Source organism: Electrophorus electricus, chromosome 7 (genome assembly GCF_013358815.1).
Source record: "Electrophorus electricus isolate fEleEle1 chromosome 7, fEleEle1.pri, whole genome shotgun sequence".
Taxonomy (NCBI): Eukaryota; Metazoa; Chordata; class Actinopteri; order Gymnotiformes; family Gymnotidae; genus Electrophorus; species Electrophorus electricus.
The window spans coordinates 13,943,969-13,970,131 of record NC_049541.1 but is presented as its reverse complement, the minus strand read 5'-3'; the positions used below and the strand labels follow the sequence as shown (position 1 = coordinate 13,970,131).

The 26,163-nt window shown below is 40.8% G+C and overlaps 2 protein-coding genes across 5 annotated transcripts; both read right to left on the bottom strand.

Moving 5' to 3' along the window:
• Positions 1-83: 83 nt before the first annotated feature.
• Positions 84-7,667, bottom strand: arfgap3 (ADP-ribosylation factor GTPase activating protein 3). Of its 3 annotated transcripts, none has more exons than XM_027003915.2 (16): positions 7,525-7,667; positions 6,789-6,907; positions 6,306-6,378; positions 5,766-5,897; positions 5,321-5,401; positions 4,596-4,659; positions 4,442-4,501; positions 4,319-4,362; positions 4,071-4,210; positions 3,840-3,971; positions 3,389-3,520; positions 2,626-2,766; positions 2,407-2,530; positions 2,018-2,144; positions 1,501-1,625; positions 84-1,328 (listed from the first exon to the last, which is right to left on the bottom strand). In XM_027003915.2, the coding sequence occupies exons 1-16, from the start codon at positions 7,591-7,593 to the stop codon at positions 1,311-1,313; spliced, it is 1,581 nt and encodes a 526-aa protein (XP_026859716.2). In that variant the 5' UTR covers positions 7,594-7,667; the 3' UTR covers positions 84-1,310. The 3 variants fall into 3 exon arrangements, with proteins under 3 accessions (XP_026859716.2, XP_026859717.2, XP_026859718.2); XM_027003916.2 differs by having other exon boundaries at positions 2,018-2,105; XM_027003917.2 differs by lacking the exons at positions 84-1,328; positions 1,501-1,625; positions 2,018-2,144 and adding an exon at positions 2,145-2,237.
• A 160-nt stretch (positions 7,668-7,827) lies between these two features.
• On the bottom strand, positions 7,828-24,383 carry pacsin2 (protein kinase C and casein kinase substrate in neurons 2). 2 transcript variants are annotated; one of them, XM_035528314.1, is made up of 11 exons: positions 24,291-24,383; positions 17,099-17,182; positions 16,842-16,998; positions 16,270-16,505; positions 15,331-15,486; positions 15,034-15,209; positions 14,694-14,814; positions 12,529-12,647; positions 11,459-11,596; positions 10,364-10,542; positions 7,828-10,007 (listed from the first exon to the last, which is right to left on the bottom strand). In XM_035528314.1, exons 2-11 carry the CDS (start codon positions 17,153-17,155, stop codon positions 9,895-9,897), a joined length of 1,452 nt encoding a protein of 483 aa, XP_035384207.1. In that variant the 5' UTR covers positions 17,156-17,182; positions 24,291-24,383; the 3' UTR covers positions 7,828-9,894. The 2 variants fall into 2 exon arrangements, with proteins under 2 accessions (XP_035384207.1, XP_035384208.1); XM_035528315.1 differs by lacking the exon at positions 11,459-11,596 and having other exon boundaries at positions 24,291-24,382.
• Positions 24,384-26,163: the final 1,780 nt, after the last annotated feature.

Here is a 26,163-nt window from a genome sequence, read left to right as displayed (position 1 = left end):
ATTCTGCACTACCGTCCACGTGTCTTGTGGGGGTGACGCCCTCCTTCCCCTCCCCCGGCAAGGTCCACACAAAGAAGTTTTCACAGTTGGAGTCTTTATTTCATCTTTGCGTAGATATACCCTTTCCACCCCTAGTCCCTTCACTCTTTTCAACTCGAACGCTGTTTGTCTACGTTTGTGTGCATGGGACATAGAGAGATACTAAAAACATGAAGCATACGGCTTGAAAATATTCTTAAACTGAAATGTATAGAAATCAGTTATTCTTCTCAGAAGAAATTACTGGTTTGTTTTCTAAACACAAGTCTTCATTATATTTAAACTCGGTCAATATACTCAGCATAAAGTTTACACAGTGTGCAGCTGACTATGAAACACTTCTATTGGTAATTTGTAGTGCATACAATATAAATCAAGCAAAAGCTGCTCTTGCAAATGGCCAAACCTACAAGTATAAACAAAAAATGGCCCTGGGGGTGAAGAGCCACATTACAAAGTACATTTGACATGAATGTTACGGTATGTATGTCATTTCTGTGTGCTTATTCCATGTATAACTCTTCTACCCACAGCCCAACAACAGAACACATTAAAAGGTCACACCCATCCCATTAATGTTGATGAAATAAATTGCTCTCAACAGTAGCACCTATTTCCACCTAAATGTGCATACACCCATTTCTTTACCATAATCAGCCATACATTTCTTTGGTGGGTTCTCTTTCAACTTCATACACAGGGAAAAGAAATAAGACATTAGAAATAAGAAATAAAAAGAAAATCATCATATTAACCATTTAACATTTCTTATAGCTGTCAGTTAAATCACACAGAACTTTGCGGTATCACTTGAAATATCACCCACTGACAGAAAAAAAGAAATATTGATTAAAGATTGAAATCTATGCAGATTTCCACCCCAGAAATAAGGGCACTTAAGAGTCCATTCCATAAGACCCCTTCTGCTTTCAATTCAGTTGAAAATAAAGATGACATATAAAAAATTGCCAAAAAAAGAAAGTAAAAGAAAGATGCCCCATAGCTGAATAGCCCAAAGTGCCCTCAATAATAATATGATGTCAAATAATATAGCAAAGAGTGTCCTTCAGTTAGCTCCCCAGCAGAGCTGGTTGTTAAGAATTAAGGTAAAATGGCCATCTACATAACTAATCTATGAAGCTACATATATGCATCATATTTCATCGTAATGCTGTTGTGACCTACAGGTAGGCAAATATGGTATCTCTTCACCTTCATGTTGAGAGGCTGCTTTATGAAGCATCTCTGGTCCTTCTCTACACCCAAAACCCTCATGTGCTGTAGCGATCCTGCAAAAGCACACACAGACACGCATGAGTTTTTAATCAATGCTAAGATAAGCTAAATATAAAAAAAAAAAAAAAAAAAAAAAAGAGTATGAATCTTCAAAAACTGTTAATGAATGAATCCATTTAACAAGCGCCACCAACAGGAACATGATGTGATCTGGTGCAAACAGACCTGGATAGATGACACCACACCGCTGGCCATGACTGAGAGCTTGCCAGCGACGGAGCGCACGCCCATCTTCAGCTGCGACATGTCTGGCGCACTGGGCAGCATGTTACTCAGGCCATAGGAACTGCCTGTGGGAAAGGAGGAAAAACAGCACTGAGGCCAAACGCTCCAGCCATCGAGCAAAGCACACAGCTGTGGCCTTCAGGACCACCCATAGCTTCTGACCTGACCCATCGCAGCACCGTTCTCTCTCACTGGAAAGCAGTCTTTAGAATAATGAAAGAATTCTTCCCTAGTGACTAATTCTTTGTATGTACTTTTCGGGGCTAATGCCTTGGTACCTTGCAAGCACAGAGACCACTCATTAAAAATCACCACAGTGTAGCCATAATGCATTTCTAAAATTAAGGAGAAAATCAAAATAGGCAATGTTTTTATTACAGGACCCCCCGCCGTACTTATTTGCAAGCTAAAGACTCTAAAAAAAGAGGGCTGCTTTAAAAAAAAAAAATCAACTCACTGGTCTTTTTCTTCTGTTCATCAAACAGATCCGCTGAGCTGATGGCTGAGCTGCCAGAGAAGCGCTCCAGGCGTGCCCTTGTTTCAAACTGCCCAGAACAGGACATCTCCAGCTCAGTCTGCATATGCTACCATATCAGCTTTCAAATGACTCACATTTCCCATGGCACAGATTTTAAGAAATGTAGTTTTAATATGGTAAAATATAGTAAACACACATACTAAAATATGGAATTTTTTGATAGCAAAAAAAAAAAAAGACAACACAGAAGAGACATGAGATAACTGAGGTCAGGGGTTTTATACTCTTCACCAAAAAATGTTAAGTGAAACAATGATTCACGATTTGAACAACATGTTTGCAGGTAAAAGAGTAATATAGCAAGTTACCTCAGAATTTTCCTGTTTACCAAAGAACATGTCGGAGGAGATGGCTTTGGCCTCTCCAAACTTTTTCTGGGCATCATCACACACATATACAGGACCTGGGTCCACTTTTCTTCTCGCAGTGCTCCTGTGATTGGGACAAAACAAAGGGTTGTTTCTGACTTTGAATTCAGTTTTGTTAGGTTCAAACTCTGCAGAGGTCAAACTGAGGAAAAAGCTAACCTCTCATCAAATGATGAGCTCTGGGAGATCATGTAAAAGTCAGGTTCTGCCTTCTTGCTTTCTTTCTTCTGGATGTCTGCCCACTGTGAGAAGAACTGGTCAGATGGCTGGGTAACATCATCGGCAAGCCTGGAGGAGGTTCTATGAGGCAGGGCACGTAAGGAATTTGAGCTTAGAACTCTAAAATGCAAATATCGAACGTGTCCACAGCCTGTATTGTAAAGTCAGGTCTGGGTTATTATCAGTTTCCCCCCCTTCGTTCAGTGATGCCATTTTATTTTGACACAATAATGTGTGTTTTTAGAAATTCAACGTATTTATGTTAATCACCTTTACTGTGTAGGTAGTGGAAAACGCAAGAGGCTCAGCTTTTATTTCAAAGTGGTATGCAACACATTTCATTTAAAAAAAACAAACAAAAAACAGTGTCATTCAAATTTCAGTGTGGACAAACACAAAGCTAAATAATCATGTCCATTTTGTTTTTAGTTGTGGCAAGATTCATTTTATAGAAAAACAATAACATTGGTAGTAGTGTATAATTCCTTAACCTCATGCAGCCAGATCCTCAAGGTTTTCAGAACTACAATCCCATACTTCATATAAAGCACCAAACCTGCAGACATTATTGCGCAGCTTCCATTCTCTCCAAAATCCCACCCCAGTTTGAAATCTGCCAAGTCAGTTTTGCTGCCCTCCTCTGCTCAGGTTTATCTACCTAACAATTCAGCACTACAATACCAATTAGTAAACAAGCTCTCACCTGAAGGAAAAACGTCCCTCTTCCCCTTCCTCGTCCTCGCTGTACTTCCTGGAGCGAGAGGAGGACTGGGCCAAAGTAGGTGCCTCCTGTTGAATAGTTTGCATGTCTGACAGGACAGAGTGGGACACTCCACTGCAGGAAGGGAAAAAGGACAGGCAGACAGATGGATGAAGACAGACAGAAGAAAAGGCATACAGTCAGACAGAAAGGCAGAAAGGAAGGAGATGAACTAAATACATTTTGGACTGTACTCTTCCTTGGCTATGGCTGAAAACCTGCTGCCCCAGAGTACTGCAACAGCTCTAAAACTATCATGCTTGGAATATTTTCCCCAAAATAACCACAATAGCACATTGATCTCGAAAACCATACTCGTTCAAGCACAAAATCAATATAAAATGTGTACAATGAGCAGTGTGCAAATTCAAACTGGCCCAGAAGTTGCACCCACGTCCTGTTGGGCAGGCCCATGCCCAGCCTCTCAGCCTGCTGCCTTTTCTGGCCACAAAGCCCACGCAGCCTCTCAGCATCCCTCTTCCTCTGCAGCTCCAGGTCCTGATAGGCCAGCCGCAGAGAGGCCGCACTGACGGGTTGCCCCAGACAGACACAAGAGGCGTCAGGGCCAGTGGAAATGGCAGCAGATCCACATGAGAAATGGGCTGAGAGGGCCATGGATACTCACGCTGGCTCCTCGGTCTCGGTGTCCTTCTCGGAGGCTGACTCCTGACGGAGCCTGTCCACGGCCTGGGCCCGCTTCTCCTGCACAGAGAAACTCTGGCTGCTCACCTTCTGAGCCCCCAGGCCTCCTTTTTTAGAGCCCAGCTATTCAGCAGGAAAACAAACTCGTGAAAACGCAAATAAAAACAGCACTCTCTCCCCCTTTTCCACATTTCCCTATTCCACACAATAATAAATGATCTCAACACTCACAGTTTTCTTGGCTGTTGCTGGCTTTTTTTTAAGTAGAGAAGGCTCTATAAAAGACATAAAACCATAAACATTCACCTTACATTTCATTTCTACAGTGTACTTCATTTACACAATGAACTTCACCTAAAGATGCCTTTGGAGAAACACTAAGGAGCTCGACAGAGGGGCCCTCTTCATTGTTATCTGCAGGTGACAATTATGACAATTATTAGACACATGCGTGCACACATACTGATGTACAAAACAGGTTGTTTTTTTACACTCAGTTTCATCGTACCATTGTTGTCGTCTTGCAGGATTGCTTGTGATGGAAGCATTTGCTGTACAGAGCTTCCTTCATTCTAGACAGGTACACATGGGAACATATGCACATCAAATAGACAGTATTAGCACAAAGACTACACACATGCACAATGAGCTTCCAAATATATAGTGTATTGCGCCTCCACTGGTATTCAGATTAGTATGAATTTGTTCAGGTGGGTATTCCACAGGATCCAGTAAAGAAACATTGTGCTGAAACAACTGTGTCGTGTAATTGCTTCATATCAGACAGCTGCACAGTCGTGCCCTTTTGACTTGTTGGGCTTGCAAGATTTCCACCATTCTCCTCTAATCTCTTTTATCCACAAGTCTTTTTTTTCATGCACTTGTTGCCCCCCCCCACCATCATTCGTGGTGGACCCTTGAAAGGGTTGTGGGTGAAAAGCCCGGCCTGTAGGACACATCGGAACAGACATGCCTCGTGCCCACCATCATGCCGCATTTAAACTTGATCAATTGTTTTGCCCGTTTCAGTGCTCTAATGGAACACCAAAGGATGCTAAACGCTGCTCTCCCTGATTTATACCTCACTTAGCAGTCACATGATCTTGTTGGAATGTGCTATGGGGGTGGGGGAGTTTGTAGATTTAGATAAATACATGAGCAGAGAGACATTGTTAATGGGCAGTGCAGCACCATCCAAACAAAAGACATCACTAGTTGAAGTTGCATACACACCTGTGTATGTTGACTGAAAAAGTCTTCCATCTTGTCCCCAGGAGATGTAGGGGAGAGAGGAGCCTGGCTGTCCAGCCATAGCTAATGAAAAAGAAAGAGAGAGAGTGAGAGAGAGAAATGCTGATAGAATTCATAATCACAATAGGACAGCATACATAAAGACATAAGTACATAATATCCAATATGCAGTCATATGTCATGTCAAGTGCACATCTGAGTATGCATGAAAATGTTTCCTGCATTTGTGTGTGCAAAACCTATGTTCCATACTGCCTGGTGGCATGGGGTTGTGTGTGGAACCTTTGTGCCATGCTGCCTGGTGATGCATTTGTGTGTAAAACCTCTGTGCTGTGCTGCCTGGTGGTATGGGAGGGGGTGTGTGTGTGCATGTAACCTCTGTGCCGTGCTGCTTGGAGGCATGGGTGTGTGTGTGTGTGTGTGTAACCTCTGTGCCGCGATGCCTGGTGGCATGGGTGGCCAGACTCTTGATCTTCTCCCTGTAAAGCTGGGCTGCACGGCTGTTATATTTAACGTTGGCTGCACCATCAGTACCACCATGCTGACTAAAGAAAGCAGTCTGTGGGAAGAAGATGGTGAAAGCTCAACAGTGCCTTCATAATGCTCTCCAATTAGGAACCCACATGCCCCAGTAATTGGCAAGTGCATGCCTCAACAATTTGTGACACCAGGTTCTCCATGCCTATATGTTTTAACAGCTGAGACTGCAACAGGCATACATCAATAACAGGTATACAGAGATGGACAGCTCAGATCCAGGAAGTAAAAAATAATAATCTTCCCAGAATTTGCTAATTAGCTCAAACCACCAAGAAGAACTAGTCAGCAATTTTTTAAACTCAAAATTATATAACTTGAATTTGAAATTACAACACTTTTGTACAGTTAAGAAGCTAAAAGTCAGTCACATCTCTGCAGCTCACAGGGTGAGAAATAAAGCTTCTGAATGCATGAGAACAACACTCACCGCACTGGCATTGCCTCCGACTTGCATGCAACGCAGCTGATACCAGGACCAGTTGAAGTCCAGCTCAGTAGATCTGTTCAACAAGTAATTTATTAACTGCCATTGACAATTCTTGCTGACTTCTGTTAGAACTCCTTCACATGCACATCCTTCTTCAAACCCGCCTCCAAAGCCCCCCCTCTCCAAATACAGGTATTCTGAGAGCTTAGCTAAGGGTTCTATGTGCTTCGTGCAAACGCAAAAACAAAACACAAAAAAACAGGAAGTACATTTTTAGTTAATAACTTAAGATAATCAAACTGTCAGAGAGATTTTTCTTTCTCCCAGATCCATTCACGATGGCCATCGAGATGTAAAGACGCACTAACTTAAAAAATGCAATGTGGTGATGTAAAAACAAAAAACAAAAAACAAAAAACACCTACTATAATTACGACCATTACAATGTGAAGACGTAGGAGAACTAAATGTAGTTTCTTTGACCTGATAAAGGACAGGTGCACTCCCAGAGATCGGTGCGTCCCTGAGCAGTCAATACACAGGAAGACTCCATATGTGATGCTGGCCCAGCTAGGGTTCTTCGCGGAGCAGTCGAAACACGCCTAAGAAGGTAAACAAGAACAAAATTAATAAATAAACCTCGCCCTCCTTCTTTGGTTCACAGAGCACTAGAACTTTTTTTGTATCAAATGATAACTTACGGTATACCAGAATTTTATCGCTGGCACGAACCATCAAAATCATTATTAGGTTAAGATAAAACCACAGCCAAAACCCGTAATGTTGATACTTGGGAGACCACACATGACGTAGAAAACATTAGAAAACAAGAAACGTGAACCTACAGATGGGTGATGGACTTTTACAAGCTGCCGTTTTTTGGACATAAAAGATGTAGAAAAAATACATCAGGATATTTAGTGTGCAAAGGATGAAAAGCGTTTGCCTATTCAATTTAGTCGGGTACAATGTGTTTACGAACGAAAGTAAAAAGACCACAAAAACATTAGTATAATCAAACAAATTCTTTAATATTGTCTTTCTGTCGAATTCCGAACTGCAATGAACCGCCCGGAGACAGAGCGGAGTGGTAAAGTCTTACCATATGTTCCTCCGATATAGCAAGAAAAAAGCAAAACAACGTGCGACGTGTCATTCTCTTCACTTCCTTATATTAATCAAATGCCATCGATAACCTTCGTCCTTCTTTACTACTTACCTTATTCGTAGAAATTGAACGTAAACGCTTGAAAATGGCAGATATATCTTGCTTGGTTGGTTCTGTCATTTTTACCTGTTGAAAGCGAATCTCCGAACAGGAGCGGAGGAAAGGCACTAAACAGTCAGTTAACCATAGACGAGTTTAACTTCCGTATTCAACAGCCCAGGTTTTGGGCGTCACCATTGAGGATTTTGGAATTATTCTCATTGGACGACAAGGCGAGTGGAGTGTGCCAGTGTTTACCGGGAATTGTATGCAAAACCTTAGTAAAATTGAGAAATCAACCACTATACAGTTATGTGTTCTCAATTAAAATTGTTTATTTGCTGGTGGCACAAGTAGAGAATTTTAACAAAGTGCACTATCTAAGCACAGCTGCTGATTTATGTAACAAAATCCAGAAGTTGAAAATAATATGCCACCTCATTCACAGCAAAACTTACAAGCAAGTTTGCTCTTCTCCCTCAGGGCATTAATATATCTTTACCAAGTAGCAATCTCATTCTGATTTGCCCACTGATCTTGTGAATAGGCGCTTTCATAAAGAGGGGAAAAAAGGTGCATCCTAATACATGCTGATATGTATGCCTATATAACTCAATATAACCATCTGCAAGAAATAAATTCATATATACAAATGTAACAAAACTATATACTCATGACATTCATACGTCATAAATGCTCAATTAATATATATTCTAATTCTGAATCACAGCATTTGTCCATGGGCAAAAACTGAAGCACTTACAGCATTTTATAAATTAACAGTCAATTTAAAAATATATCTGATTACCATCACCTAATTTAAACACTAAATTAAATGCTTTTTTTTTTTTTTCATAAACTCATTGCCATGTACACGCCGGAAATACTATCAACTACATTTTCCTTTAATTTCATATTGGAGAGACATTATGTATGCGAGGACATCATTTGACTATGCCATCATTTAACAAAAGCAATTGAATTTTCTCCCATGTGGATGCTGCAAACTGTCTAGTGCAGGCTATAAAAAAAGCTGAGAGCTTCAAGTGACAACTTCTGTCCCCCAATAAAACAAACATTCAAAACGTTTGAAAGAAAACTCTACAAAAATTCGAAGCAAGTGACTGCTTGGAAAAGAAACAACTGTCCTCCTGAAAGATGTGAACACTCCTGACCAGTGATCTGTTACAAGGAACAGATGAACAACAAACAAGGAACTTGCGTCATGCCACCATTAAGAACACTTCTGATGACTCCTGTTCAACTAGTCTGTGAAAAAATCCCTCCGGCAAGGGGCCCTCTACAACTAACTAGCGTTTAGTCTAGTATAAAAGGGGGTGGGAGGTGGGATGTGTGATTATTTGATCAATCACACACCCCCCCCCCCCACCTACCCAACCCACACCAGAATGAACACGAACATGCACATACACTAAAAAATAATAAAATCTTGTATTTGATTGGTTGGAAAATAAAACTCAAGACTTCCTCATACATATCAAGAGACTAAACTGTGGTAATATCACCTGTGTTCATGCACATCATTTTCAATGTTCTGAATAATGTGCCATTTTGAAAATGTAGGCTGTATGTTTTGGCAAGAAGGTAATTGGCATACTAAACCTGGTTTCAGGTTTATAATAAGTATAATGACTTCCTGAAGTTATGGCATGCAGAAGAACAGCATTTCATATTAGCAAAGCTGGAAGCCTTGGCCTTGTGCAACACATCAGCAGAATGAATGTCAAATCCAAGATATCCCTGATGTTTTGTTCTGAACAGTATCCTAAATATTTAAGTCTGAGATACTGAAAGTCTCTTTCTATTGCTCCAACAACAATTATTGGAAAAGGCATTGCAATGGAGGTTTTTTGTTGTTTTTTTTTAAATGCATCTGGCTCACCCTCGAACTTGACAAATTAACTGTCGTCAGACTAAAAACTGACATAATGGCTATCTTTCAGAGGTTTGTCACACTGAGCAAAGGTATACTGGTGTTTAATAAGCTGTGTGTCAAACAGTAAAACTCCGTTGTTGGCATCCACAAAGGAATAATTATTCCTGTGAAAGGATATACATTTAACTTTTGAATGTGTGGATGCTGGTTAGAAACTGCCTTATTGTGCAGACTTGAGTTTTGCAATATTTGTTAAAAAACCTTTACCTGGGTTAAGATCTTGGTATGGCACCTGTACCAGGATCTGCACAAAAAGGTGGTTTGTACAAGAAAAGTGAAAACGCAGAGCTTCATTTGCTATACTGTAGCGGCCGGTCCAGCCTCCACCACAAGGGCGCAATAGTGAGCAGCATCCTCTCAGCTGAAAATGTCCCTCCCCTCGTTCCTTCTCCCAATCCCGCTTTCCCTCTTCTTCTCCTTTCTGGTCACTGAATGTCCTCCACATAGTTGGCAGGGTAGAGGCCCACGTGGCCATCTTTCAGCCGCCCTTTGCACCATCCTTGCTCATCTTCCTCCCCAATTTTGATAAATTCATCACCTTTTAGAAAAAGGGCCCATGAGAGTGTGAGAAAAGTGAGAGTTGAGAGAGGGTTAAAGAAAGAGAGCAAAGAAGAGAGTGAGTAAACCAGTGACATGTTTTTTCACAAACACGCACATGCTACTTTATTAGAAATATTTATTAGAAGCACTTTCAAATGTTTGAAACTATACAGCTTGAATTTATAGTTTGAAACTTTAGGATATGTATTGCCATGCACAATTTGCATTTGCCATTCCTCAGTGGAAAGTGGAAAGACACTTAAGCGTAGCTGGTAATAAAGTAGTTGGTGAGTGTAGATCCCTGTAGTGTGTAGCGTGTGCCCTCTTGACAGGTTCATGCTGTTGCTCCTTTACCTGCTTTGAAGCTCAGCTCATCCTGCTCCTGGCCCTCATAGTCATACAGTGCGCGGACAGGTACAGAGATTGCTGGAGGGGATGATGGCTCATCTGCAAACGGATTCCCATTTCCGTTGGCGTCCACTGAAAAAGGGTTCCCGCCATCCTCATCTGAGGAATCCTGAGTCTTCTCCACACTGTGAGGGATTTAAAAAAAAAAAAAAAAGGGAAAAAAAAAAGCCAATGAAGCATGCTGAAGAACACAATGGAAACTTTTAATCATGGACAAGTCAGACAATAATTGGACATCCAACATGCCAGGTGACAGAAGAGGGAAAAAAGGAAGTCTTAGATGTAATGGACAAAGTAAAGTCACTCCCACTGGGAAGAAACCAAACACACACACAAGCACAAGCCCACTGTCTCATCTCTTTTCCATAAATGGGAGGCACAGCTGTTTTATGGACTGGTACCACTGAAAAGCAGCCAGTTTATCAGGCACAGTTGAAGACATGAGGCTCAAAAACACAAGATGAACAGAAGAAAGGGCTACTTTATTTAAAGCTCAGAAACTGGATGTGACTACCAACAGGGGGCGGCATTACCACCAAACGTTTTGGCACAATAAAAAACAAGCACAGGAAAACTACTGAAAGAAGCTGTTACGGTCAGTCTTTCTGTTATGAGACTTCATGCCAAACATTTAGAAAACAACAAATTTAATCTGCATGTTAATTTAAATGCCATGCTGAATGTAGGTCAGTGTGTATACAAAAAGATTGTTGGCGTGTGCCTTCTTAAAATTTAAAAAAATGTTTTTATTTTTTTAAAAGGGACTGACTGGAAAGCTGCATGGCTCAGTGCATGACCGGGTGTCTCTGCAAAACAAAATGTGAGAAACACAGGGTGTGGGGGTGCACCAATATTCTCACTATGTAACCATGCATAGAGAGAGAAAAACAAAAACACACACCTGAAAGAAAGAAGGGATAAAGAATGAAAAAACAAGAGAAGAACACAGGAGTAAGAGCAGAGAGGGAGAATGAGAGAGAGAGAGGAAAAGGTTGCACTGCAGCATAGCAGGACAACAGCAGGTGCTTTCTGTTCACCAACATTTTGGAAATAACTTCCTCTTTTTTCACATTGACTGGGCTGCTGTTGGGCTGCTCCGCTGGAGTCTCCTCTTCTTCACCATCATCGTCATCGAATGGGTTTAAGCCCACAGGCTCTGTGCTACTGGGCACAGTCAAGCTAATAACATGAAGAAAGGCAGCACTGTGATACACACACACACAGCTGAATGACATTACCTGTGGATATTGTGTACATTGTGACAATAAAACTCTGTTTATATAGGAAGCATTGCATCACAGAAACAACAGAGCAATGTACACCATTTGTAACCTCTAACATCGTGATCATCTTTACATCACACAGAAAATGATTAAATATGACAAAGCAGTAAGAGCATCAGTCCTGTGTCCCTCTGACAGACGCCAGTCTGAAGGTCTCAACAAACAAGGTGACATGAACCATAATGCATTTCTACCCAATTACGTTACATTAAAATTCAGGCTTCATGTTACCAAGAATACGTACATTACAGAACAGACAGGATGACTGAATAAGACCTTTTGACCTTGTGGAACAGAGAAGACACCATTCCCAAGTCACTATTTCGACATAAGGGCCAGTGAAGCCAAGACAGAGGAAGGCAGCACAGTGGAAGTGTGTCAATGCAGACACTGACAAGTGTGAACAGAGTTGACATGAACACGAGTGAGAAGACATTCCTTAAACCTTCTCCTTCCCTCACTCTCATACTTGCTCAACTCTCTCCTCTGACTACCCCTCCCACACACTTCACCTATGCCGGGTCAAAGGTGGACTCGTCACGTGAGGTCCAGCCCGGTCTAAACCTCGGCTAGACAAATAAAGCTAAGCATTTGTGACATGTTTGAGATTCTTATGGGTTACTCCCTCTGCACACAGTGGAAACCAATTCTGAAGGCCTGAATGAAAGGCCAGACAAGAAGGGTAAAACATCCAACATATACTGAAATGTTTCTCTTTCAAACAGGTGATTTACACCAGCTCATTATGTTTGTATGAATTTTTGGGTCCAGTCAGTGGCAGCTACACTACTGAACAGTACAGCTCAGGAAGTGTGTAGTGGGATTTACCTGTTGTTTGTCTTGGTTGCTCGCTCTACTGTTTGACTGATGCCTGTCAGAGTCACTTCATCACTGGGCTTCTTTTTTTCTCTCCGACTCAGTGTCCGATTTAGGTCTACAGACCACTCCTAGAAAACACACACAAGAAACTCTCCCTATTAAAGGAGAAAACAGCTGATCATGCTTGCAAAGTGACCTAGCCCTATGTAGAACTAATTCCACTTAATACAGGTGATACATGTGGGTGGAGTTGTAACAGTTCTGTTTACTTCCTAGATTACAGCTAACACATAACCTCACTGTACTTATAAAAAGGAGTTTTGCAAGAGCCCTCTGTTGTTTCCATCAACACAGTGCACCCTCCCACCACCACCACCACCACCACCACCACCACCACCACCACCACCACCACCACCACCACCACCCTCGCATCACACACCTCACCCAAACCAGGTCTTGCATGAAGATAAAGCAGCTTTGGTCAAGAGTGTGGCATAGCACAGATGCAAACAGACAAATGTAAAAGATAACACTGTGCAGCTGCTGATAGAATATGTGCTGCAAGGAGCATTTCACTCAGCATACATGTTTCTAGGGCAACTGGAACTCTACTGAAGAATCCAGGCAAGCACTGGCAAGCCCGATTTTTCAACAGCATGAAGCTGATGATCATCAGATATTTCTCCCCCCAAGTGCAGAAAACATAGCGCATGCATCTTGCTCCACGCATTCACCACAGAATTGAAAATGCAAATGTCGAGCAGGAGTGTCTCACATTTTACTAGCTTCAGCTAGCTTTGGGGACACAGCGTGCAGACCAATGGGTGGGCACCAGCACAATGCAGTGGTGCAAGACGGCATGGTTATTTTGGCCAATCTCGTGGGAAAGGGAGGAGTTTCAGCATTGGGGTGAGGTTGCAGATCATGATTCTAGAAATAGTAGACTATAAGAGCAACGTGTTGTAACGGCAATGCTGAAAAATGCTCACAACAAAAGAGCATGAATGGTCAAATACTCAGTGAACCTATAAAAATCCACCTGACACCCCTCCCCAAATTAACGAGTTGAGCGTAGATCACATGCTCATACTTTTTTGAGCATGTTCTTTTTTATATAACCATATTAGGACATGCAAAAACACTATTGTTACATTACTGCTACAAGTATCAAAGTAAAAAAATGTAGTTGGAGCTCACATGCCAATGCCTCAAAATCACTGAGATTCGTCACCCTGATGTGAACTGGATAACAAAACACCCAAAGCACACACTATAGGGCACTGCAACACACCATACAGCAAACAAACCGCAGAACTCACTACAATGGCCCTTCTGTTATGGAAGCTTGGCCGTGATAAGTCCACCTTCTGTTTTAGAACAGGGAAGGAGCGGGCAGACAGGACTTGGTCAACAAAACTCAGCACTTCAAGAGAAATTGCCAGCACTTCACAGGTGCTTCGCCAGTGATCAGAAACCTTTGGCAAAAAGCTTAATTTGAACTTGAAAAACCGAAGCATAAGCTTCCTCAGAAAGGCTCAGTGCTTTAATGAGAAACTGTCTGCTTGGGTCAGTGATGATTCAAACACTGCAGCCTGGAAGGGAAAGTTGTTGAGTTTAAAGGACTTTAAATGATTAGAACTGTCACTATGGAATTCCTACACAAGCAGCCCGATGCTTATACATTTTTTTTCAAAAAAACAAAATCCCCACACCACGTTCAATAACTTTTACCTCACCATTCCTCCATTTTCCTCAGGGTAAAGAAAAAGAATGAATGCTTGAAAGGGAAAGAGAACGTGTGAATGAGATAGACGAGAAGAGGAGACTGATGGACAACAGGTTCATTGTACACTCTATAATAAACAAATGCTGGCTCAGAATGTCTCTCGCAGGCATGTACACGCGCGCACACACACACATGCACCTGAACTACTTGACTGACTGGTTCTCTTGCAGTAACTCACTTGATACAGAAAGATACAGTTACACTGAACAATAAATTTCTCTGTAAAACTGCTGGTGTAACTTCATGCAAGTATGAAAGAAAGTATATATAACTTCGATATAACCTTCACTCCCTCTCACGTCAAACATATTTAGTCCATGTAGAGTGCATTGATTCTAATACTCTGTGCCTTAACACATGTGGAACCTACACCAAGACAGAAATGTACCTCAAACTGAGGCCAGTTCATAGGCATGCCTGGACCATGACTGGATCGGAACCATTTCAGATCTTCCTCTGCATCAGCCGCTTGGATTGTGTCCTCCAGTGTCTGATACACAATCTGGAACCTATGGAGCCCAAACAAGACATTACTACATCACAATGTGCACCTTGGTGTAGGTGTTTATGCACAAGTGCTTGTGTGTGTGTGCGTTTGTGTACGTGTGTATGAGAGATAGAGGTGGTGGTATGTATATAAACAAAATGTTTGAGCACAGAGAGAATTTCTCAGTGTTCTCCCCATGTGCTTGGAAGAAACACTTTAAAGCTGTATGTGCCCTCCTTACTTGTGATTGGTGGAGAGGTCAAGGTGTTGTTTGACCTCCATCAAGACCTCTTTGAAGAAGCTCAGTCTCTTGTCCTCAAACTGCTGCCACTGCTCAAACACCTGCTCCATGTTCTCCATATACTGAGGAGTCACCTTATCCAGCTCCTCCAGAGACTTCTCATAGCGCTCCTTAGTCTGATGCCCCCCACCCCACACACACACACACACACACACACACACACACACACACACACAGTTCTAAACTGTTCACTGGCAAAAACTACACATCAATCACTCACCTACCCCCTCTCCCCACCTTCTGCATATCCTGTTGGCACTTCTCCACTTTGTCCTGGAGCTTCTTCTGGGCCTCAGGATTGGCACTGTTCTCCATCTTGCTGTTGTTCTCCCTGTTGGTGGCCAGCTTTTCTTCTTTGCAGGCTGCGTGGTAGGCCTTCTTCATTGTATCCACCTGAAGCAACAGGACATAAATAAAACTCAGTACATAAGTACATCACTGCCTAAGACAGAGTGCCCAGGAGTAGAGGTAAACAATGTGTGTTAAAGTTACTGCAGTTTACATCATTACACACTTTTCTGGAGATGTCAAACAGCAGTTCTTCTAGAACGCTAAGCAACTGTTTTTATTAATCAAAAAGAATCTTACACCACTTAGAGATCCTATAAATTAGTGTTCTCTCACCATAGTTTGGATACACATTGTTTATCGTGAATATATCCCTCAGAAGTTTTAGGAAGAGGTAGTCAGATACTTGCAAATTGCTGCACCAAAACAACAGTAAATTCATGAGCCTATCAAATGCTTCCTCAGGTCCAGAAGACCAAACAACAATGGGTGGTTTTCTTGTCTAATGACAAAGTTAATGGACTTTTGCAAAACAAAGCTTGTTGACATAGCTGTGTGGGATTGCTTTATATTACGCTAACCTTGGAGGAGACAGGCACTAAACAAACAAGGAAGTGTTGTCTTCCAGACTCATTTAAGATAAATACAGTCCTGGCCACAAAGCCTTGTTTGATGGAGCCAAAACAGATCACAGATTTTAAATCATGCAATTTTCCTTAACATTCAGCAGGCAAACCTTTTCCAGGTGAGGAAAAAACAGCATCCACCAATCAGTATTGTAAATATCAATAAAAGTCATAAATAAAAAATCAGTAAATCAAAATCACAATCAGTAAGGGCTTTTAGGCAGAGCACTATAAATAGAGGTGGCCGGGTTGTGCCTGGTACCTCCTTGAGCTTCTTGGCCCAGGGCTTCTGGGCCTTTCGGAAGGAATCCTCAGCCTCCTTGGTCTCCTTGAAGCCTCCGATCATCTGCTTGTGGTAAGCGTCCTTCTGCCAGTTCTTCACCTTCTCAAAGTCTTCACCCATCAGTGCAGCCTTGACCTCCATATGGAGGTCGCTCACCTTCTCGGCCTCAGTCATCAGAGCACACCAAGCTCGCTCCAATGTCCCATACTGGGGACCTGCGGAACAGGACACTCTGGCACTACATTAATCCCATCAGCCAATCACGTTCTCCTCCTGTCACAACAACCCAGGGAAGGCTGACGGAAAAGAACCATCTGCTGCCAACCCCACCCCACCCCGCAGTGAAGTAAACAAGTCAATTCAATGTGGACTGTGCAACATTAGAATAATGCTGCCAACACAGAGGTCACCGGCACCCTCTGAGCAGAAAAGAGCAGAAAGGAACACCACATGACTGAAGTCTGGAGTATATGGTCCACGAAAACAGAAATGACCACGATGGTGGTCGACGGTGGTTGCCGGTAGTCCCTGAAGCAAAGCGAAAGGCATACCTTTATCGATGAGCTGTCTCCAGCGCTTGGACCATTCGGTAAGCTGCTGAGCATACGCCTTTTCAATACGGGCCCGCTCATGTATGCAGTTCATCAAATCGTTACACAACCTGTTCCCGTCATCCACACGCTTCACTGCACGCTTGTAGTTCCCGATCTGGGCCACAGAAGCAGTGATGTCAGGTCAATTGGATGTTACTCTTATTGCACATGCGCCAAGGTACGTATGGGTGTGTGTGTACATGCGTGTAGACTACCTCCCAGAAGCTGTCACTGGAGACGTCAACCAAAGAGTCGTTGTAGGTGCCGGACATGGCTGCTGTCTTCCGTAATCCAGAGTCCTGAAATTGAAAGGAAACATTTCCCATAACTGTCATGGTATTGGTTCCCTTCCTCGCTCAACCTCAATAACACTCAAGAGCTGCACATCTGAAGGGCTTCCCTTGGCTGGGCTCATGCACTCCAGTAGTGCACATACAAAGGGTGGAGCCCAGTCCTCTCCATCATTATTAAATATTTCAGTAACTCATGTCAGTAGAGTTGTGGAGCCAAAAGGAATACAAATATGAATGAAGAACAATAGGAACTCCATTTGTCACATTTACTGAAGAGTACAACGGTAAGCTTGTCATGCAAACGTCACCCCTAGTAAGCTGTCCCATCTCCCTCCATTTGGTGTTTTCCCCCCCCAGATTTTTTCCAGGGGAAGTGATGAAAATTCCTCCCATTATTTGTTGACACCACCCCCAGTGTGGCCCTACAAAGCTGATTTAGCTCAGTGCACTTCCAACACTCAAAACACAATATGTACCCACAACAATACACGAGAGCTACAAAGGTCATTGTGCATGCTGACCGGTCCCCAGAACCTTATCAGAAAATCAGTGGGGAAACTCATAGTTTCCATGATTTTACTAGTCAAGCAGTGTTACACAAAGCCAGGTAGCAGAGGCTGATGGGGGGGCAGGGGAGGAGGGGGGGACTAAGAAGGAAAGATTTCTTTACAGCCATCACAGTTGTGTTGGCAGGCATAGCAACAGTCACCACAGCATGACTCAGAGGCCTTAAAGCCACTGACACAGAGACACACACACACACACGTATGTCTTGGAAAAATGAAAGAAAGAAAAACAAACAAAATCAAGAAAAACAGTGCACAAACAGATGTCTGGAACTGTCACTAAAGAAAGCAGGAAAGAGGTAAACCTCTTGTACTTCATTCCATATCCTAGCCTACAGGCCAACAATAAAAATACACAAGGTCAGCTATAGTCACAGGAAGGAAATAAGGGAGAAATATGGAAAACACTCACATGGAAACACAGGCATGCATGCACAGAAACAAGTGCATACTCATCACACACACACAGAGCCCTCATCTGGACTATTTTTAAATGAAGTGAAAGATATTTGTTAAAAGAAAAGAATACATACATTGTGTTCATGGGAAGAAAAAAAACAAAAAACCCACACCATTCTGAAACTGCCATCGAGGCAATATTACAACACTGCAGATATATGTGGTCAGTGTAATATATAAACCAGTATGCATGTGCATTCTTTCTAAGAAACTCATAAGAATTGTGTGAAGACAGGTATTCACTATAACCTAATGAAACTGACAACAACTGAACCAACTCAGCCAGTGTTTTACTTTAACACAAAGACACACTAAGCACACCCAACAGGAGGCTCTTCCTCTGCTGCTAGTCAACACTGCTCAGACTCCTCCATCATGCTCATCCATCCACTTCTATTCAAGCACCATTTCCTCTCTTCCCTCAGATTGTCTGCAATATAAACCATACATCTTGAGCTTCTCTCATTCTTCATTACCACACATGCCCTCACTTCTTCCTTTCATTAACAGGTATGAGAATGACAATCTTTCAAGTTACAAAGGGTAAGCCAAGTGTAAAGGGTACACACACACACCATGCAGTCCTCTTAGAGGTATTCATATATTTATCAATCAGTTAGAAATTCCCCTTAAATCACAAGACAGCAGCCAGGTCTTTCCATGGAGTACAGATTGATGGAGTGCGTGTGCATTCAGTCAGTACTGCTGAGACAGCTGGAGCCATCTTGAGTCAGCTTCTTTTTAGTTCCTTAGGTGGTTCCCACTAGACAAACACACACACACACTTCGCAATAAGCAACAGTGCTACATGGATACAAACACCCTGACAAAGATATAGCTGAAATCCACAAATATTGCCACTCAGATAAGGCAAATGGACTACGCTAGAATGCAGAGTGAACAAGCACTTTTACAAAGCTGAATGGAACACATTTATGCAGGATAAAGCTTACGTTCCCGGTCTTAGAAAACAAAATGTACAACAACCTTCACTGCCAGTCTCTCTCATTGCTTGAGCCACAGTAGCTACTATGATACTGATGTGTATAGGTGTCCATCACTCCAATCAAATATTACACTTAAATACATAACTACACAGTATGAAACTGCTTGCTGCAAATGAACCAAGTGGAACAGCACTGAGGCTTCTTGACTTGCTCATCGTTCCAGCAGATCACCAGGGATTTTCTCAGTTCAACAAGAACATAATAAAAACATTTAAAATCTCGTTGAGATTTTAGGCTTGTTATTCTTCTAGGCCACATCTAAAATAATTGCTGCCATAGAAATACTGGAGCTCTGAGCAGGGCACTGAAATGGAGAAACAGTAAAAGCACATTAGACAAGGGCAGCTGGTGACCTTCAGGCCAGGCATGCTTTTTACCTGAACATGTTAAGCCACATCACAGGCAGGTATGCAAATACACCAGTGCCAGCACATTTAGTTTAAATACCCAACACTTGAGGTGAACCATCCAGGAGAAGCCAAAGTTTAGCTTGTTCTACAGTTTAAATGACTGAAAATGATCATAGAACACACTGCAAAGAAAACAGAAAGAAATTACGCTTAATTTAGTTATAAGACCCTTGAGAAAAGAAGAACAGAAAAACTTACTCAACAGGACATATGACATGCACCTTTCTCACCCACAAAGGGGTTTGTTTCACTAAATATCTGTAATTTGACTATGAAGTCGAAAACCACCAAAGGACTCAGTGCCCCAAGTGAAATGAGATTGAGACCAAGTCTCCTCTGATGTCTAAAAACTAGAGGGGGGAAAAAAATAAAATAAAATCAGAGCGTCACTGTGGCACAAACTGCTTCCTGTTTTAACTTGTTAATTTATTGCACAACAAACAGTTAACTTATCTGTACATCACTGTAAAACGCGCACACACACACACACACACACACACACACCTAATTAGAACAAAATTAGAACAGAAGTGCCCACCGGTGAGGAACTCTGACATGCTCAACTTGCTGTAAGATCCTTTAGGATTTTCAAAATGCACTGGGCACTTAATCATAGTGTGCATTGCTTAAAAGTCCTGAGGGCAAAAGCATACTGATAAGGGATGAAGTCATGGAGACGCATGATTACGAGAGCCGTGTGCACTATGGCTCAAACAAATTCATGCTGGTGGCCTGACTCACGCTATGACTATCAGTTTGGATCAAGATATTCCACATTCTGGATTGGCTTTATACTTTACAACCTATATAGATAGGTTATGCCACCTACAGGCTTAGGTGCAGTGAATGCACTAATGTGCATAAAATTTCAAGTACCTCATTAGAAAACTTACACTCTGTCCCACATCGAATAGTTTCCATATCGTATCAAACTTTTTCTCAAGGAAAGGACACCTTAGCTTGACCTAATGCCTGCCACTATCTGAGAGTGCAATCATATGTGCTTCTAATCTAAACACAAGTGGACTCAGTTTACTATAAAATGTCCTTATGCAGGTACAAAGTATGAGGATGGGAATAAAATATGAACAAAGATTTAAAGATAGATGATGAAGGACTGAAAGGAAGTAATGGAAATGGGTAAAGAGTATTCTCAAAGTAAAGCCCTCTGACTCCCAAACAATCTTAGTAAAGTATAAACAAACAAATAAATACATCCTCTAAACATATTGAAACATATCACTTATATCAGCTAAAATGAAATTAGGTTGTCACTGCTTAGTTACCGAACACTCCTGCCCCAATAAATACAGGGAAATCAAAATGTAAATGCACTCCGAAATCTCTAAAATCAGCAGGACACTTGGGCAGCAGAAACCTTAAGAAGCAGTCAGTCTCAGGCACCCTCCTTCCCCTGCTAAACCTACTTCGTCACAGCAATTTTAAATTCCCACAATTAGTAGGCTTAATGTTTATTTGTGGTGATAAATTTAAGGCATTAAAACGGACTGTAAAAAATCCAAAATCCTGTTACGATTTCTGCTTTGTTTATTGCACAGCCTCACATAAAATATTGTTTTTGAGTAAAAGGAGCAACTTCTGTAATTTACTGTGTTAAGGCCATGGTAAATGGTTAGTTATTGTAAACAACATTAAGTTCCAATTAAACATGCAAATTAATAGAGCAATAAATGAGCAAGAAAGGATAATCTAACAATGGCATAAAAATAGCTTACAACAGGACAGATTTCCATTATAGGGTATTTGTTAAGACTTTCATAGACATGATTTTTCCCTGCTATTACACCATATTTCCTGTAGAATCCATGATTCATATCTGCAATTTAAACACATGCATCACAAGGATATATCACAAAGGGCTTTCACTACCAACAAATAAATAAACAACAAAAAAAATGAATCACAAAAAGCATTTAATTCTTAAGTGAACAGCACAGCGCAACAAGCACTCAGAATTTCATGAGGCGATGTGTAACTTTTGACCTTATTGAAAAATTTCTGTGGAGATACATAACCATAGCAACCAAAGTTCCCTGACCCTCTGTGACCTCATCAATGCCCCAAGCAATTAGGCTCCGATTTCTGAGAGTATACAGTGCAGCTGTGCAGCCATATTCTTTCAGATTACATTCATGAGAACATTTTTGTACACTCACTGCAAGGAGTACAGCCTACAAACATGCCCTCAGATTTCAACCAATGCCATAGCCAGAGCAGCTGCGGCAGCAGTCCAAAACCAGAGTTAAATGACTCTACTGTTTACTTTACAATGACACAGGTTGTCAACCGCAGTAATATCTAATTTTTAGTTAATTTTTGGAATGTTCTAGTGCAAGACTTCTTAATTGCATAAAATATGTGCTTAGCATTACTGGTTAGATATGACTTCATCCATGTACTATGTTTGGGCATACAATGGGATGATATTAAAATTCCAGACAATGTTCTACCTGTTACAGGAGCCCCATGGAACTGAACGCCTGTGAGTGCTCTAATGACAGGCTAGGCCAAACAATGCCTCACCTTTATCCCTTTAACACTCTACAACCAGTGGAGAGAATGATACATAACGGGTGGAAACTCAAAGTGTAAAATGAATACGAAAAAAAAAAAAGTTTCACATCACAGCTGAAGGGTTTTCCAGCTTACTTTTCCAGCCCTGGCATCCAAAAGCACCTGAGATTGCCGCTTTTAATGTCCACCAAAAGCTGAAACCTCTGCGGCACAAGAGTGCTTTCAATTCTCTTTAACCCTGCTACAACACACATGGTCATCACACATTGCACTGCCAATGCAGGGCAGAACATTTTATGACAATAGCCACATGGTCTGCAAATGAGTGAAAATAGTTCTTAATGTTCCTCAGATATTTAAGTCTATAGTCAGGGTCATGCTGTAAGTCACATGTAACTGAGTAAGCAGTGCAAGGCATCTTAAAAAAAAACAAAACCCAAAACAACAATTCTGAAAAACTTTTTGGCATTTACTTCACCTGTACTCACACCATCTTGCAAAATAATAAGTGATAAAATGTCAAATTTGTTTGCTGTTTCATTCTATTTTTCGTTAAGCATATCACAGGATAAGCGAGCAAAACAAATCAAACAATGTGACGTCCAAGGATATTAAGAGTAGGAAGGCAAACGAAAACAGCATCAAGAGAAACAAGCTCGGACAGTTGCTTGACCTTTTATCTTGAAAACTAAATGGTCGAGCAGTTGTCATTTCAGCGACTATTTGCTAGGCTACAGTCCCAGTCCGACTGCGTGTCTATTCTTTTAGGCACATTTACGTTTGTTTATCTTTATGTTGACCCAGTATTAGTGCAGGCATACCATTCTTTTTCTTCATAATGATTTATACATTGTTCTGTCCTTGGTTTTATATTGGGTATATAAAATCTTCATTTAAGAAAGCCACAATTTTTTCCATAGCCTAGGGCCACAAAGGAGCTTCACCCGGTTATACCTGCAGTATGTATAGATAAATGTTTGGATATTACAATTTTAAACAGTTTTTAGTGTAACGTTGTAAATATGTAGTTGGTTATATAGCTTGTTATTTAACTTTGTCAGTTTAGAATTTCGATTACAACTTAGCTACGCTAGTTAACCTAGTTAGCTAACCACTGTAGTCATACGAGCTGCTTAGCCTAGCTAGCTACCATAGCTTACTAAGGTAGCTTACTAAAGCAGCGTAAATGGAAAGACTTCATTGGACGATATTAGCTACATTTATGCTAACCATACGGTTAGAGTTAGTTTATAGTTGAATTTTTCAGCGAGATGTGCGCTAAAAGAAAAAGTAGCTAGCCGGCTAAGTTAGCATCCATAACAAAACTGCTACCAGGCTTTTTTTCTTTAACCAAGGTCTAGCTAGCTATGTCCCTGCCCCGCCCTTCTAATGTTGGTTAACTAGTCTCAACACTGTTCAATTGAAAGCTGAGAGACTATAATAAGATGTAAAAAAATTAAATACAACACAGGATTATTCCAATTCTAACTATACTCTTAAAATGTAATACAATAACGAATATTGTCTAAGTCAGGTAGCTTAGCTAGCCGACTAACCCAATGCATTTACTGTAAAGTTAACATAACTGTTCAAAGTTCAGTGCGAAGCACCGTTATTAAACTTAACTTGGAGATGCTTGCCGAAAAAGTGCCGGCTAGTACGATCACGCTAGATAACTACTCATTCCAGAGTTTTTTTAACGCTTTTTGTCGACTTCTAAACCGTTGTTAAATAGTTAGCTAGTGTTTGCTATCTAGCCAGCTAACCACTAACGTTACTTTAGCTCAGCATTTAGCATTAACTAGACTGGCATTAATTAGCGAGCTAGGTACCCAGATATTTCGTTAGCTGCACTTTTTGGCAAGTTAAGGTGTACTGTAAAACTTTATAATTGTGTATGTCTATTTTTAATGAACTCTGCCAGCCAACTTGGACAGTTCTGCTAGCAACTCTAGCTAGCTAAGATAGTTAGCTTAGCTAAATTAGCCAGCAACTAACTTGCTATTAGGGAAAAAGCAGACTTACAGCAAAGTTCCAATGTCGACTATATATATATATATATATATATATATATATATATATATATATATATATATATTATATATATATATATATAATTTATTTATATCTTCTTTACCTTAGCTAGTTGCGTTAGGTCCAACGGGTCGCGCAGAAATAAGAACCCTTATTACTTTCCTAACTAGATAAGCTATTCTTCTCGGATACTCAACTAATGCGGAGAGAAAGCTGGAGCCTCCTCCTCGCACTTATCTCTGACGTAACTGTGGAAGTGAGATTATAAATTGAAATATATATATTACCAAGATTATTTGTTAAATGAAAGGTGATCTGTTTTAATATGACTGTTTGCTGGGATTTTGCAAATGATTTTTCGTTCTTAAGTTAGTAAAGATGTCCAGCTAACTAAATCAATCGAGCTTTATTCTGAATTTTGTGTGTAGGAGTTCCCTTCAAAACTACATTTTACAAAGGTATAGAAACCTTATTAAATGGGGTGGTTTATATTTGGAGATCGAAACTATTTCATGCTTTGGGGAAGTTAATCGGAAAGTTAGGTTACAACGAAAAAACATAACGGGTAAACGCAGGTGTAGAGGTATAGTACAAGAAAGGGTGAGGATGTTGACAATAGTAGCGCTTGACTTAATTATTTTGGTCATTCTTTACTAACAGTCATGTTTTAGATGTTGGGCAAAGTGAGACTTTGAAATACTGAAAAGTTAAAGCAATCTAATCAAATTGTTTCATGGTTTCGAAACAATTCGACATCCGTCTCTACGATGGCACCTACTGTCCACTTTTTTCATCACATCTTAATTGCTATTCTGTGAAACTACTCAGTAAGTGTGCACAAAGACTAAACTATTTATAATTCTTGTAGGTTATAACAGGTTATCGATACATATGATCGATAAATATTTCGGAAAGATCACCATACAACCAACAAACAAAAGCTTTCAAGTTATCAGAGACAGCAAATCAGGACTGTAATGAACAGTGTTTTTCAGTAAATATTCATTTATTTATGTTGTGTTTAATATCTGCAGACCTTTTCAGTTTGATTTTCAAATTCATGTGTAAGGAATGAAACTTAGGAAGATAATCCATTGACAAAATTAAGGTATATATATTTAGATAACCACATGGGTTTTGCGGGTCCGAGTGTGCTTTGTATTTCATGAAGTGTAGGACCCTTTAATGTGCTTTCTTTGTAAAACGTGTTTCGTCAACGGCGGAATGAAGTGTGAGTGAATGTAGAATTATGGTTCTGTAACATGAATAAACAATCTCTTACGTTTGTTAGACGATATATAATTTTTTTTTATTCAAAAATAGGTGATATTTTTGTGACTATTTTCTGTCCTAGCTCCAAGATGGTGGAATGAACCCCCACTTGCTCTCCGGACAACAGAGTCCCTTGCAGTCTTCAAACGTAGACTGAAGACCCATCTATTTGCAGAATATTTAAAGGACAACTGATACTGCTCCCTTATTGACGGACTAATTTAGTACTTATTGTCGGGCACTGTTTATGTTGTTTAACAAACTCTAGAACTTATTGTTTATAGCACTTATCATTGTTTAAGATTGACATTATATATTTTGCACTTCTAGGTATCAGCATTCATCCCTGTATCCTACAGTATTCTAGTTCATTGGTATGTTTAATTCTAACCTACTATACTGTACTTGGATATATTCTATGAGTAAATAACAGAGCACTTTTGTAAGTCGTTCTGGATAAGAGCGTCTTGATGCTTGTCTTCACGCTCTCAAATCACAAACCGTCGAAGTTGGGATGTGTTTGTTTGATTTTTACGCATTCGTAGAGAGTTCCAGACACTGTCAATTAAACATGGGAGTGGCAGGTACTGTATGCCACCTGTCGAAACGGGTGAAACCAACAACAGCTTTGCTTAGCCATGGTCACGTAACATGGGCGTTTTAAGACGAACTTCCGCTTTTCTGAACTTCCGCTTCAGAAAAGC